Raw genomic sequence first — 15,126 nt, forward strand, 5'->3', positions numbered from 1 at the left:
AATAAGATATTACAATACATATATGATGTAAGTTATTACTAACAAGAGTAAAATTTTGAAAAAGCCTTAATTTATTCGCTTTATAATTATTACCTTAATCATTAAGGCTAAATGAATACCATTTACAATATCGCTTACAAACTTTTAGATATTTTTATTTCCAACTTAGAAACTTGTGGAATACTACAGAAAAAAAAATTAAAAGGCTAAGTAAGAGCGTTATTTAGTTCCGATAGATATAAGTGCATGTGAGACTTCATTCTGTAACTTTTTTGCAGTTTTTGCAGATTTATTTGACTACATGCACACTTTCATCTAAGTTTTTCATTCATGTCATGAATTATAAATCTAGTGATGTCGAGTCCTAACTCTAAATTTTACAATATTTGAATGATGTAGTTACGTCCATGCAAATGAGGAAGAGGAAGACTTCATCGCATACCGCTGACTCGGCACTTAGAACCGTTCCCAGGCGCACATTCTAAAGAATTATACGCGATACCTTTATCAGTGGCCGTCTTTCTAATAATTAGAGTAAGCAAGCATTGTTGTACTAAGGAGACGCTCTCGAGTTGCATATATGTTAACATTAGAATATTGTATTAGTATTAAGCTCTGTCTGTAAGTGGCAGTCTAAGTAATTAGTTCTCTAATAAATAAGCATTATATTTATATAAAATCTATTTTTAAAAAAGTCTTACGCCGTTCATCGAACTTGACTATGTAGTTATAATTTTTAAAACAAATATTCCTTTAGGTGGGCATAAATTTCTTACTGTATGTAAATGATAAATATCAGTTATCTATTATTATTTTTAAGTAATATATCTATTCGTAGTAATTATAACCATGAGGATTCGTTAAAATAGCGTACAAATAAAGAAAAAACAATATTTAAAAGGTCTTATATTCAAAAAAAAAAAACAATAAGTTTAAAAATAAATCAGTATTCTTATATCTACATAAAGTATCGTTTAAAAAATTCTACGTCTGACGGCGTATATATTCTTCCATGTGCGATCGGGTCATAGGTGCGTTTGGATGTCCTTCAAAGATGGCTGAAGCTGCCTCCCAATTCCACAATATCCTGTTAGAATATGCGCTCAACATGTCCAAACCGGCTGCTTCCGGTATATAGTACTCGCTACGTGGCTTCCTGTCCGGTCCGATGCAGTAATAATACTTGCAACCGCTCTTCTTAGATATTTGTGCTATCCATGGCTCTGGATTTAAAAAAATACATTTAATATTAATATATATATATATATATATATATATATATATATATATAATATATATATATATATTTAATATTACATAACATACTATATTTTATGTATTAGTTAAATAAATCAACTGAATGTCAGTACAAACCTTTCAACTCCTTTATGAACAGTAAGGATCCAACGGTATGGAACATATCATTTCGGTTGCCTCGTTTCGGTATGTCCACAGTTAAAGCCTTTTTAATTCTCTTCATTGCTCTATATTCCAAATTATCCACGGACGTTGGAAACGATTCCAACGGGTAAAACCTCTTACATCTGATTGGAAGGGCTTGTGTGTCATCGGTTTTTTCAAGTGCATTGCAAAATAAGGTACATTGATTAATACTGAAAAAAAAAAATTCTGTATTATTCAAAACTAATATATATTTTAGCACGGAGTACATTATTATGTTTTTGTCTTTTTGATCAGATAATTTCGAAATCTTATAACTAAATACGCCTAGATCCTTCGACTAAAATACCCAAGTCTGATATTTCTATTTTAATTTCTTAATGGCAACCCTAGTCGTTCATAAATTTATAGAAAAAAAAAAAAATAGTTATATTGACATAAAAATTTCCTGCAAATGCTTTCAATGCCATATGTCTCAACTGTATCTATATATCTACATTTTAATATAATTATTAGCTAACCGATCAGTGAGTGGCATTAATGATATATCAATGCCTCCTAGCATGAGTGCGTCTATCACATGAAGTGCTTTATTGTGCATCTGATTGTTGCCTTCGCCTCGATACTCGCGTACTATCTGAAATAAAACGAAAAAGTATATTATGACCTTTCACACTAACAGTACGGACAATGACAACATAATAAGTATGGGAGCGATTTGAGAAAAATATTTGTCATATTTAAATTTCTTTTTAATCACTTTGTTTGTAGTTTTGGATCACCTTAAAGCAGATAACGATACATAAATAAAAATAGTTAGGTATATTATAATGAAATTTAATTCTTCAATTGTTTTTGGATGGACACTTATTAAGAATTTCTGTAAAAAGAACATTGTTTAATAAAATAAGGGAAATTGATATAAAGATTTAATAATTTCTCATGAAGTTCCCTCTATATGTACCTCTCCGTATAACAATGTGTGTGCGGGCAATGTCAAATGTAAATCGGCTACATTTCTCCAATTGGTGCCATCGAGCTGATAGACCTGTTTCCCACCACAGGCTGAAACCATATACATATTTATGAAGAATATTTTATTTTATATATAAATTATACCTCACTAATTAGGACATATTATAATATTATATAGATATACCTATGAATATCTTCAGATCAGAACTTCCTTTGACACTACTGAGGAATGTGAAATGCCAGTCGTACACATTAATGAAAGTGCTACTCAAATCTGAAGACTTCTCAAGATACTTTGGCTGCCTGTTGAGAATGCTGTTCTTAAATGAATACACACTGTGTGACTCCGATTGTGTTTTGGCCGAGGTTTTCAATATATGTGATAGTGTATCATCAGCGCTCCTACGTTCTGGTTTTGTGCGTACTTTATCTGGTAACTGAAAATAATCATAATAATAATATATGGACTTTACATAATATACTTATTATTAATGTATATATATATGTGACACCTACATTCCACAGTTTCAGGCATTGCTCTCTCATGTCAGCCTGAGAGTCCTCTTGAAGACTTTTATTTTTGCTGAATTCAGCAATTTTCAACAGATTCTTGATTTGTCTTTCCCCAATTCTGATGAATCAAACATTAAATTACAACATTAAATTATTTTATATCACTAATACTCTCAAAACCTAGAAAAATATATGCAATATTATTTATTAAATAGGATTAAAAAAAAATAATACAAATCAATCTCTATCAAAAACAACAGTACTTACACACAATTACTCTTATATATATATTCATAGAAGGCTCTATCCTCCTGTATAACTGACAGGGGCACGAGCTGTGTGACGTCATCGTCCTTAGTGCGATTGTTCCATAGAATAGAATTAACAGAGAATAAATGTTTCTCAACTGATTCAGTGCCGGCCTTCTTACACTTACACACTATATAACGCTCAGAGTTGGCCGGTCGCGACGTTACAGGTTTAAAAATACACACTGAAACAAAAAATATCATCAAAACATGAGGCAATATGAACAGTGCATGCAATCAATGCATGCATTATTCTTAAGGTGCATAAACATAATGTAAATGGACAAGTAAATATATATTTACTCAAACAAAACTATAATTATATGTTCATATAGAGTACTCGAATAATTTTAACTGTTAAAAACACTATGATAGTACGCATTGTATATTATCAATTTCTTTGATTCGCTTATTATCAGAGCGAATTATTTAAACTAGTAAATTAAAAAGTTTATATCGAAACGGTTTCGAAGAATGCTTTGAGCATAACTTCTATACTCTTAGAACAATGAATGAATAAAAGAAGATAAATAATGGCTTTTGTAATATACAGGATGGAGATCATCATAAGACAGAAAAAAAACAATTAGAAAAGAAAAATTGTCAATTACTTCCTAACACTGAAGTTAAAAATATGTATCAGAGTTATTGAAACTAATTTGAACTGCTGTTGTTATGTAATGGCTATTATTACCAAAGTTTTTACCGAAGCCCAAAAGAATAGAATACAAAAGTATGTATTGTATTCTATTCTTTTGAGCTTTGGACGTTTACTTATAGATTTTTGTATGTATATTACACACAGAATCTATTTGTAGTAACAAAAGAGTAGGTAATTATAAATCTCATACAAACCATATGTGTGAATCATACTAATGAAATAGTATTTTAATTTTATCACGTATTAATCATTATAGGCCTCTAGTGTGGTGTAAAACGTGTAATTTATTGGAAAATCGTATTTATAATATTCTATGAGGAGACAATCCTCAACTAATGATCAATAACCCACGAGGAAAATCAACAATGTTAGTTCCGCGCCAACAAATGGTACCTAGTGATATATCTATTTAAAGTCACTTGTCCAAGTATACACAGTCTTCAAAGTATTAATCTACGGAGTCATAACGTTGTAAGTGATGTCACGGAACCGAGTTGACATTTAACTTTTTGTGATTTATTCCACTCAGTAAATTTCCGATAGAGAAATATCGTTAAAACATAGCAGATACATTATGTGTAAAAATAATTAATGACTAGCAGCTGAAGCAAATGACACGTAAAGTATATTTTTTTATTATTTTGTCTTACGATAACATCCACCCTGTATATGATATTTACATAAAACTAAATTTACAATACCTTTTTCAAAACACCTATACATAATGTAAATGAGACCAACACTAAATTGTGTGAATACATCAAACAGCTTACAAACGAAATGGCCACCAGTTCTAACAAGCATTAGAGCTGCAAGACACTGACATAAATATAGCTGCTTCGACAATATTTCCTGGATATTTTCTTGTCCGTCAACTGAAAATCCCTAAAAAAAAAAAAACATATAAATATCCTAATAAAATCTGCTAGTAATTTAGACCTCAACACTTACTCCATCTGCCATAAGAAAATGGACACCGACATCATCTGTTTGCTTTAAAACAAACTCTTTCAAAGATGACAAATTAGCTGGATCAAAGATATTTCCATCTTCCTTAACGCCATAATAAGGATTGAATGTTTCTGGGGCACCGGCGTAGAAATCGGATAATTTGAAATCATTTGAGCCTTTTAATGTGAAACCAAAACCTGCAAAATACAAGTATAGTGCTAAATTATATATACATATATATATAAATATATATATATATATATATATATATATGATAAGGCATTGTGCTGCTCGTGAACCAAATTACAAGAAATAAGTTTATTATATTAAAATTTAAGAGATTTTTTTTTTTATAATTTTATTAGTAGTTTCTTCTATTCTAGAAAACATACCTTTTGCTCTCCAACCTTTCCTATACAGAACATATTCAGAGAATCCACCAGGCCCAGCACAAACATCAGCGAAATACAACAAATCCTTTTTATCTACAGCCGGTTCCCCAGACGGTTTCTTAGGATTTGTGAACATAAAGTCAAAAACAGCATCAATGTTAGCCATTTTAACAGCTGCTCTATTTAAAAAGATAACAGAACCAATAGTTTCATAAGGATTACTGCGAGTTCTAGCAAGTCTCATATCTTCACCCTCTAGATTGTCAAAAATGGTCTGCAAAGAGGATTTAAATTATGCAGACGACACTTGAAGCAACTGTTTTTATTAAATATGAAGTAAATTTATTTTAATTACCTTTGAATTTAGAATGCCTTTCAGTATTTGTGGATCCACAAATTCGGTCTCATCTTCAATTATTGTTTTCTTCTTGCCCTTCTTCAACCATTGTTCTAATATGTCCCCATACAAAGTTTCTTCTGGTGCTGATGGGATCCAGTTCTAAAATAGTCAATATGTATGTTTAATTAAGCCCTGTTATAATTACTTAATACCTATGAATATTTTTCTTGAACTCTTACAATTTCCTCCTGTGCTTCAGGCACTGCCTCGTCTGGTGACCATTTAAAATCACGAGGTACTTCACCAACAACTGACGGTTTTAAACCTAAACCTCTCCGACCCTTCTGTGTAGACGCCTCTACTGGTTCTACTCTGCCATGTTCAAATTTACCCAAACCTCTCCCAGGCTTATGACCCATATTACTCATCATTCTTTTTGAAATCTCTGAGTATCCCACACCAGTGTAAGAATCAGACTCTTTGTAATCGTCCGATGTTTTGTTGTAAAAGGCATTGTCATTGGATTTCTGGAAACTTGGTCGGACACTACCATCTTCTGAATCATTATCTTTGAAACCAGGTCGAAAGTCATCATATTGATCAGTAGGAGAAGAACAATTCTCACTAAGACTGCTCCGACTTAATCGATTGAGTCTATTGGGACTTTGCTCTCTATAGCTTAACCTGTTTTTATTTGTCTTCTGTGAATTAGCCCCATAGTTGTCCGAAAATTGTGGTTCAGGTGAGTCCTCGTCAGATTCTTGAATGACTTAAAATGTAAAGAAAAATAATCAGTAATCGAAAATAATTAATTTACCTTCACCTGCCTTGAAGTAATATTTTATTTACTTGAACCATGCGATGTTGTTGACGAGGCACCGTAAGTGTCTGTCCGGGGACGTTTTGCTGGTACAGGACTTTCATCGCTACTAGAATCGTCGTCTGATGGATCTGTTTATGAAATGTTTAAAGTATATTACGTTGTGTAGCTGACAAGAAAGTATGTAACAAGTAACAAGTAAAACGTACCTGACAGATTCATGTTTCTTTTAGGCTGCTCTCAATTTTACTGTTAAACTTATCGTTGATATTCTTCTTAGAAGTATAAATTTCTTAAATAACGGAAAACCGACCACATGTATAATATACTTCCAATGATTAAATGCTTGTTTTCGATTTTTAGGTATGTGAATTAACAATATGTTGTTGACAAGCACTGAATGTTGTCAAGTTTTCAATATCAATTTGTGGTTTGCCACATTAATAAATATAATAAAAAAGTTTTTGGGATAAAGAAGATTGATATTTGTTTGAAATATCGTTGGAAATGTGAATCCAGTCAAATTATTTAGAGTGTAAATATTAAAGCTTCCACATCATATCTTTGGAATAATTTTTTTGTCAAAATAAATTTTAACTGTATTCTCTAAGTCTGTAAACATATGTGAACTGGGAATTCCCCAAACATTATTAATATATAGGTATTCTCGGGCCTGTGTGGAATCTGTTGTTTAAAAGAAGTGATCTGTTGACTATTTATATATTATTGTCGTTGACGTAAGATGTATTAACATATTAAATTTATTTTAAAGAGACATAATAATTAAATATTATATTATTCATCAACTTATACATATACCAAAATTCGAATCCTTTTATAATAGTAAATTTATTAAATTAAAAATATAAATCAAAATATCAAAGGTTTTTTTTTATTCGGTATCCATAAAAATAAAATTGTAATACAATAGCTGCAGTGCTTAGAAAATCGTCAGATTAACTTAGTTTATAAAAGCTCTATATACAAATGTTAATAAGATTTTTTTTTATTCTAGGGAGAGCTAAAAAATTAGTTTACTTAATTATTTTACTCAAAACGGAACAGTTTACCTCTGTATACTGACGTGAAACATCACTGATAACAGAAGTTGATAAATCTGTGTGATGTTGAATTACCAGTCATATATTCATACGATATTGGCGAAACGTGTTAGGAAACGCCAATAGCTCATACAGTAAAATAAAATATTATCTACAGTTAGAAAAAAGGCCTGTTCATTTTTCGGAGTAAGGATAATAACTCATTGAACTACAAGTTTGCCTAGTAAAACAAAAGGCAGTAAATGAAAATAAATCATTGGCTATTTCTATTAATTCATATTCTATTTCATATCAATATCGTCGTTGAGTCGACACCGAAAAACGTGAATATTTTAGAGGTTTACAGTTGTTATATTTCATATCGTTTTACGTATACTCTACTAATAGTTTATATAGAAATTATAGAATTAATAAAATATTAATAAACAAATATTGCTCTATCATTTATATATTTACACATTGATGTGATAACATCTTTACTAATTTAATAAAATAATGTTGTAGTTAATATTAATGTTATCATACTTGATGTATGTTACAAGTGGCGCCCTCCACGCTGTACTAATTATAATATAATCCTTGGAATTATTTTTACAATGGATAATAATTCTGAACCATTGTAATTTTGTAATGGCAACATTTAAGTGTCAACCCGTTTTTAAAAGAAACTATAAATACTGGCTTCAGCCATTTTGTAAGACATTACTGGAAGTAACAGTATATCGAACGTTGGAAAACAAATCTGAAACTGTATCTCGAACATGTAGAAGGTACAAGAGTACCTTCTACATACCGGCATCTGACATCTTATCACCAGTATCTACTTATTTATTACCAAATGGATTTTCAGCTACTCGAATCGTTAAGTTTTATAAACATATATTGCCATATTAGCTCGATTTCTCTTTTTCCAACCAGACCTTAAAAGATTCCTAATCATTAATCACCCGTATAAACTTCAATTAGTCCAGGAATTGAAACCAAATGACCACCATCTTCGCAGTGATTTTGCCGAAAAAAATGTTACAGCCTTTTCGAAGTTTGAACAATATTCTCTTCTCGGATGAAGCTCATTTTCATTTAGGTGGATATGTGAATAAGCAAAATTGTCGGTATCGGGCCTCAGAAAATCCCAAATTAAAACATCAAAGACTGCATTGCAACTTCATTCGCTTAAAGTGACGGTTTGGGCAGCCATGTCAGCTGAAGGAATCATGGGACCCCATTTCTTTGAAAATGAGCGAGGCCAAACCGTAACAGTAAATTCTGATCGCTATACAGACACGTCACGTAACTTTTTCTTCCCACAACTGCATAATTTTGAAGCCTACAACAGCAGGAGCTGGTTTCAACAAGACGGCGCGACATCTCATACATCCAATGAGTCCTTAGAGGTAGTAAACGAAATGTTTACTGGAAAACTGATATCGCGTCGAGGGAACGTTCCGTGGCCTCCTCGGAGCCCAGATCTCACGCCACTGGATTTATTTCTGTGGGGGTACCTCAAGATCCGCGTTTATGCGAATAAGCCGACGACAGTTGCCCAGTTCAAGAACAACATTTGCAGGAAATGTCTGCTATCCCACGAGCGATGTGTCAGCAAGTTTTTACGAATTTGAGGTCCAGATTGTGTACGTGTGGATGGTGCACATCTCAGTGATATTATTTTTAAAAAATAAAATTCCAATTTATTTACATTATTATAAATAAAGATTCTTTCCTAAGCCTTGTAGCTTTTTTTCTATGATTTTTAAAATTTCGCATTAACTAATGGCCCACTCTGTACTTTATCCATTCACAATCAAATGACTGTAGTCATTATTTAATTAAATCAATGCGAGACACCTTTTAAGTCGTTATTTTGTAGTTCCTATTTCAACACTGATGGCAAATATTTGTGTTTCTAAATTATGTCATTAACAATTAAAATTTATTTGCTTGTTAGAAATGCACCTCATTAAAAACTACCCTAAATAGCTCTGTATTATCTGTATACAATCTATTCCGACCTGTATATTACAATTGTCCACTTTTACAGTAGGCATCTTTCATGTTAATTTCACGATATTACAAAAAGGGTATATGAAATAAATTGGGTGATTTAATGTGGTCGAATGTTAATAAGAACAGCAAAAATCACAATAATTTTTTTTATCATGAACTTTTCCTAATATTAAATCCATGTATTAAAATATTCTTAAACAATTCGGCTGATTCTCTTAATATGTCAGAACTAAGTTTTATTATAAAACAAAGTGTATGCAATTCTTATTTTTTTGTATGAACTAACTTGCGTCTTAAAATTATGTTATACACCTATTATTATTTCTAGTAAAGCTTCTATCACTTAATTTCTTTAACATAAGCATCTAGTTCAGCATCTAATTGTTCTGCTGTTGGTACGGCTTTCTTGCCGCGAGGTCCGCCAGTTCCACCACGACCTCCACGTCGTGCACCTCTGCCCCTGCCACCAACTTGAGGACGATTACCACCGCCTCCTGTAGCAAATGTTAATTTGTTAACTCATCAGAAATTTGAATATTATCCCAACACAATGTTTTTTTTTTTTAATATTTAAAGTTCATTAGTGTAATGGATACTGTATTTGTCTCTAAATTACAATATTATGAGTTATATTCACAGATTGACATATAATCTGGGTGTTGTGTTCATTGTGATGTAGTGTGATGTTAATTTCTTAAGTTTCTTAAAAATTTCACAAACAAATAAACATTGTGTTCAATTCTGTATTCAATCATTCCTACTTTACTTATCACCTATATAGATACCTCTGTTAGAATTTCTTCTTACAGGACCAACACTGCCGCCACCAGCTGGTCTACTTCTTTCTTCATTCCTAAAGGTTGATATTTCTGAGGTTGCTAGTTGTATATTCATTGCACGCCCATCTAATGGTACTCCATTGTATTGCTTCATAGCCTTTAATGCATCTGCTCTTCTTTCAAACAAAACATCGGCTGTGCCTATAGATTTACTATTATTAAGTGATTTGTACAAATAAAACTAACATATATATGAAAAATATCAAAGCACAAACCTAATGATCTTCCTGATCTATCATAATGTACTGCTGCACTCTTAAGAATGCCAAACTCCGAGAAAAGCTCTTGTATGTCAGAATCTGAAACTCCAAAGTCCAGATTGGACACAAGGAGTTTTGTGGGCCCTGTGGTTAGAGGCACACTCCTCTGGATTTTTCTATCATTGAAGTCATTGTACATGTCATGTTTCCAAGTGCTGTTTACATCTCCCTGAAATAGGTTGTCCTTCATAGATCATGCCAACAGCCCGCTGCAGCTTCTTTGAGTATACACTCAAAATACTAAGCAAACATATGTTGTACATGTTCTATAACAATTCACAGAATTGTAACAAACTAATACAATAGATTATTATATGATACACAAGCATTTTTGACAAGCCTATGATTGACAATAAATGATTAGAATCCTTGTTTGCACCACTAACACTGCACTTTTAACATGAATGATATTGCACAATTTTGCAAAACCACACTTATAACCGCGAACAGTCTCAAAATTAGCAATCCTCTTAAATTAACAGGAAACTCCATCGTATTTCTGAACCCCATCTTGTAAAAATAAGCTTGTAGTAACTTTCATGTCTAGTTGTATTTGCTTGCTTTCTCCCATGTGTAGAAACTCCCAAAACACTGGATATGTTGATAAACCCTTTTAAATCTCCAAGTAGTACTATCAGGTGAATAATTGACGGCAAAGGCAATTGAAATGCCATTTAGAGAAGGAGGAGGATTACAAAAATATACTTTGAAGTGGTGAAATAAAGTTAAGGCTAATTATAGGTACAGTAGAATATACTGTTGCAAGAATAAACTTGCGCTGGATATGAAAATAATGGACGTGGTATTTTAACTACATTTACAAACGAACAATGTAGTTTGCCCACATTAGCGATATTAGGATGACAAAAGATCTATGGCGACGCACTTGACGCGTCATTTCACCACGTTGATCCGCCATATTGAAACTGAATTATCAACGATTTATTTGAATTACCCTTGTATAATTTGTTGGCTTAGATACTCCTCCACGATTTCGACCACGTAACACTCCACCTGTACGTCCGTTACGGAATCCACCTCCTCTTCCTGGGCGTTTAACATCGAATTTTCTTCCAGCTCCACCGCCTCCCGGTCTTCCCTTTTTGCCCGCTTTTATTATGTCGTCCAAAGCCATATCAATTTTATCAACCATTTTATTTGTTACTATTAATTAAGCGTTTTTAACTACTTTTAATAATGAACTAATATTTTTTTCAGCAAAATAAAACAAAATCAGGACAGCTTAATCATCGGTGAATGATCGCGTCCTTATAGAATTTCTAAAGATAAAAAGAATCAGAGACACGAAAATAGGACAGTGTCACAGAATATACAACCAAATATCATAAAGAATCACTTTAATTCTTTGAAATGTCTATGACACATATACATAATTTTTTTCTTTTTAATATTTAATTAAACATAGAAGTATATTATATGGTTTAAATTTTTTTGAAATATATATGATGGTGCTTCTTATGTTTTTTTTTTCTATTAACTTCTAATACTTTAAAATGTTTGACTATTATTTTACATCATTATCAATATGTCTTAATGAATTAAATTCATAATTTTATATTGCTGTATCATAAATAAAACATTAATTTTTAATCTAATATAATATAAAAAGTCAAAACAATAATGTTCTTTATGTCAAACTGTAAACCGTCACATTTCATATTTCAATATTGAAAAAATTTTTCAATACATAATTTTATATCACGGTTCAGCAACTAAAGTATATTTATAGTAATTAAAATATATTTAAAATATTATTATATACGTGGAAGTACGATAAGAAAATTGTCAGGTATTTACAGGTTATATCTGAAGTGAGCCAGGAGTGGAGATAAATATATTTAAATAGAGATGGCTTTAAACAAATTTATGCACCCAAACAATATTTACAAAACCCCTCCAGACTTTGCTAAGTTAGCGAAAACCTATAAAGAGTTTTCCGACATAGCAAAAATGGTAGTTATAACTTTATCATTACTCTTCTATGAAATTTACAATACATAGTCTTTTATTTTATTCGTTTGTTAAGTATTAACTTTTCCAGGATGTTACAGGTAAAGTGACCATTGACTTTAAAGATCCTCAGGTGCTGCGTATTTTGACAACCTGCTTACTAAAATCTGATTTTAATCTTGATGTTCTTATACCAGAAGATCGATTAGTACCAACATTGCCATTAAGGCTAAACTATATCTTGTGGATTGAAGACTTAATGAATTTTATTAATAAAAAAGAGTCTATCACTGGTCTTGATATAGGTAAGATTATTATAAATTCTAGAATATTATTTAAAGCAAAGAATGTCCTAATTTAATAACTTAGGTCTACATTCTTATTAAAACTTTTCATTTAATAAAAATATACCCAAAATTTGTTATTAGGAATATTCTCTGTAAATACAATGTGTTAAATTCTTTAACTACTCTCAAATTAATGGAATTCTGCCAAATCAGTAGAATTCTAGTAATAAAAATCTCTTTGAAAAATAAATTTTATAATTTTTTTTTAGGTACTGGTGCATGTGCTATATATCCTTTATTGGCAGCAGTAAAAAATAAATGGACGATGGTTGGAACGGAAACAGATGAGGAAAGTTTATTGAAAGCAACAGAGAATGTTCAAAGGAATAATCTACAGAATTTAATAACATGTAAATATGTTTTACTTTTATTATTTTCTAAAACTTTGAAAGATAATTATGGTAAAATATAATATGAAGTGAGCTTTAACAGAACAAGTAATTTTTATATATAAATTCTACTATAATCTGAGATATAGACATATATATTCTAGTTAGAATTTTAACTGACTTTATATGAAAATAACCTCGGTTTCAGTGAAACAGAATCCAACAAAGTCCATCGTTGATTTCATGTTTGCTGATGATAATTCACAAGTGTTTGAATTTTGTATGTGCAATCCACCTTTTTACACAAATGTCCAAGAGCTCTGGGAGTCAAGGAGTCCAGCGAGGTAATTTAATAGATTATATAAATTATAAAAATATATTTGTGATGATTATACATAGATTATGAATTCTAAGGCTTTCAATGTTTTGATTGTCGCATCAGTCTCAATGAATTGTATTGCCGAGTCCCATCTTAAGACAATTATTTTTATCATTTCTTTTAATGCCTTTCGAGCAGAACAGTGTTAATAATTGTTAAACATAAACTATGACTTATATTTACAATAAAAAAGACATTTGAAAAAATTTACCATGATGTATAATGATTTTCCCTTTTATTCTCAGACCTGAACCGAAAAATGGATTTACTGGATCACCACATGAACTTATCACTGAAGGTGGAGAGTTACAGTTCTGTAGAAAAATTATAGAGGAAAGCAAGCTTTATAAAGATAGAATTCTGTATGTCATTTTATTATAATTTTTTTTTAATAAATTTCTAACATAAAATATTATCTGTTAAATTTGATTATTGATTTTTTTTCAGCATATACACAACCATGGTAGGTCATAAACATAACTTGAAGGAACTAGTTCTGGATTTAAAAGCTGAAGCCATTAAATACACAATAACCGAATTCTGTCAAGGTAGAGTTACAAGATGGGGCTTAGCTTGGACTTACCAGGATTATGAATTGTCCAAAATAGGTAATGTACAACATATTACACAAAATATATTTGCAAAGTTTAAAGTGTTTATGTATGTATGCTGATGCTGATATAGTATTTTTATTTAGATATGCCAAAGGATAAATCCCGCAAGAAAAACTTACCTATAACTATCACATTACCAAAACCAGATGAGAGCAAAACTACAACTAACAGTTTCGATAAAATGAAAGCAATATTACAGGAGTTAAAAATTACTTATAGAGTTATTACAAAACGTAATAACGAGTTACGCCTAAATATAACGGCAACATCGAATACCTGGTCAAACCAAAGACGAAAAAGAAGGCTGCAAAAACAAATTGAAGAGCAATCGAAGAAGGCAAAATGTGAAGGTAATTCTTCAGGTCAAGAGACGAAAAATGACAATGACCAAAATGGAAACACAACTTTAAGCAGTTCAGTAGAAAAAAATAGTAATGATATTTCAGAATTAGATAGTCAACAAACGACGCAGAATAGTAAGCCATTAGATAACACATCTGTCTTAATAAATGCTTTATTAAAAATTGTCATAAAAGATGTAAATGTTAACATTGAAATGGAAAATTTGTATGGTACTGCCGGAAAAGAGGGATTACATCAAATAGCACAGTATATTAAAAATAATTGGAACTACTTTGTGTTTTATTTCTCATTTCAATATTTAAATTGCTTTTATCTATCTAATAGTGTAATAATCACCGATTTTTAAAATGTTTTAACACGATTAACGAAATCTTCAACCGATAATTTTTATTTTAATCTATATATATATTCTCAGCGTTATTCGATTTGTTCGTATCATATGTAGGTTAAGGTCGTAAAATAAAAACCTATTTTTCATTAAAGATATTTTTAATTTTAGACTTGTTTTATGCCATAGACTAGCGTAACCTGGTATTGTTATAGTCCTAAAGGAGCCAATACACATTAATCCATGTTAAGTTTTAAAATGTTGGACGGG

General features: G+C 31.1%; 3 protein-coding genes across 4 annotated transcripts; 1 reads left to right on the forward strand and 2 right to left on the reverse strand.

Moving 5' to 3' along the window:
- Positions 1-889: 889 nt before the first annotated feature.
- Positions 890-6,772, reverse strand: LOC116770333 (cap-specific mRNA (nucleoside-2'-O-)-methyltransferase 1). Its single transcript, XM_032661765.2, has 14 exons — positions 6,571-6,772; positions 6,391-6,492; positions 5,781-6,310; positions 5,557-5,700; positions 5,202-5,475; positions 4,810-5,006; positions 4,560-4,743; positions 3,157-3,382; positions 2,893-3,007; positions 2,561-2,813; positions 2,366-2,466; positions 1,923-2,038; positions 1,375-1,613; positions 890-1,223 (listed from the first exon to the last, which is right to left on the reverse strand). Exons 1-14 carry the CDS (start codon positions 6,581-6,583, stop codon positions 985-987), a joined length of 2,733 nt encoding a protein of 910 aa, XP_032517656.2. The 5' UTR covers positions 6,584-6,772; the 3' UTR covers positions 890-984.
- Positions 6,773-9,558: 2,786 nt separating this feature from the next.
- On the reverse strand, positions 9,559-11,813 carry LOC116770179 (THO complex subunit 4). Of its 2 annotated transcripts, none has more exons than XM_032661542.2 (4): positions 11,481-11,813; positions 10,481-10,709; positions 10,212-10,406; positions 9,559-9,920 (listed from the first exon to the last, which is right to left on the reverse strand). In XM_032661542.2, the coding sequence occupies exons 1-4, from the start codon at positions 11,676-11,678 to the stop codon at positions 9,766-9,768; spliced, it is 777 nt and encodes a 258-aa protein (XP_032517433.1). In that variant the 5' UTR covers positions 11,679-11,813; the 3' UTR covers positions 9,559-9,765. The 2 variants fall into 2 exon arrangements, with proteins under 2 accessions (XP_032517433.1, XP_032517434.1); XM_032661543.2 differs by having other exon boundaries at positions 10,481-10,694; positions 11,481-11,812.
- Positions 11,814-12,191: 378 nt separating this feature from the next.
- On the forward strand, positions 12,192-15,096 carry LOC116770060 (U6 small nuclear RNA (adenine-(43)-N(6))-methyltransferase). Its single transcript, XM_061527745.1, has 8 exons — positions 12,192-12,499; positions 12,588-12,801; positions 13,053-13,193; positions 13,381-13,516; positions 13,797-13,913; positions 13,999-14,159; positions 14,249-14,798; positions 15,072-15,096. The coding sequence occupies exons 1-8, from the start codon at positions 12,395-12,397 to the stop codon at positions 15,094-15,096; spliced, it is 1,449 nt and encodes a 482-aa protein (XP_061383729.1). The 5' UTR covers positions 12,192-12,394.
- The last annotated feature ends 30 nt before the right edge of the window (positions 15,097-15,126 follow it).

This window comes from Danaus plexippus (assembly GCF_018135715.1).
Source record: "Danaus plexippus chromosome 13 unlocalized genomic scaffold, MEX_DaPlex mxdp_15, whole genome shotgun sequence".
NCBI lineage: Eukaryota > Metazoa > Arthropoda > Insecta > Lepidoptera > Nymphalidae > Danaus > Danaus plexippus.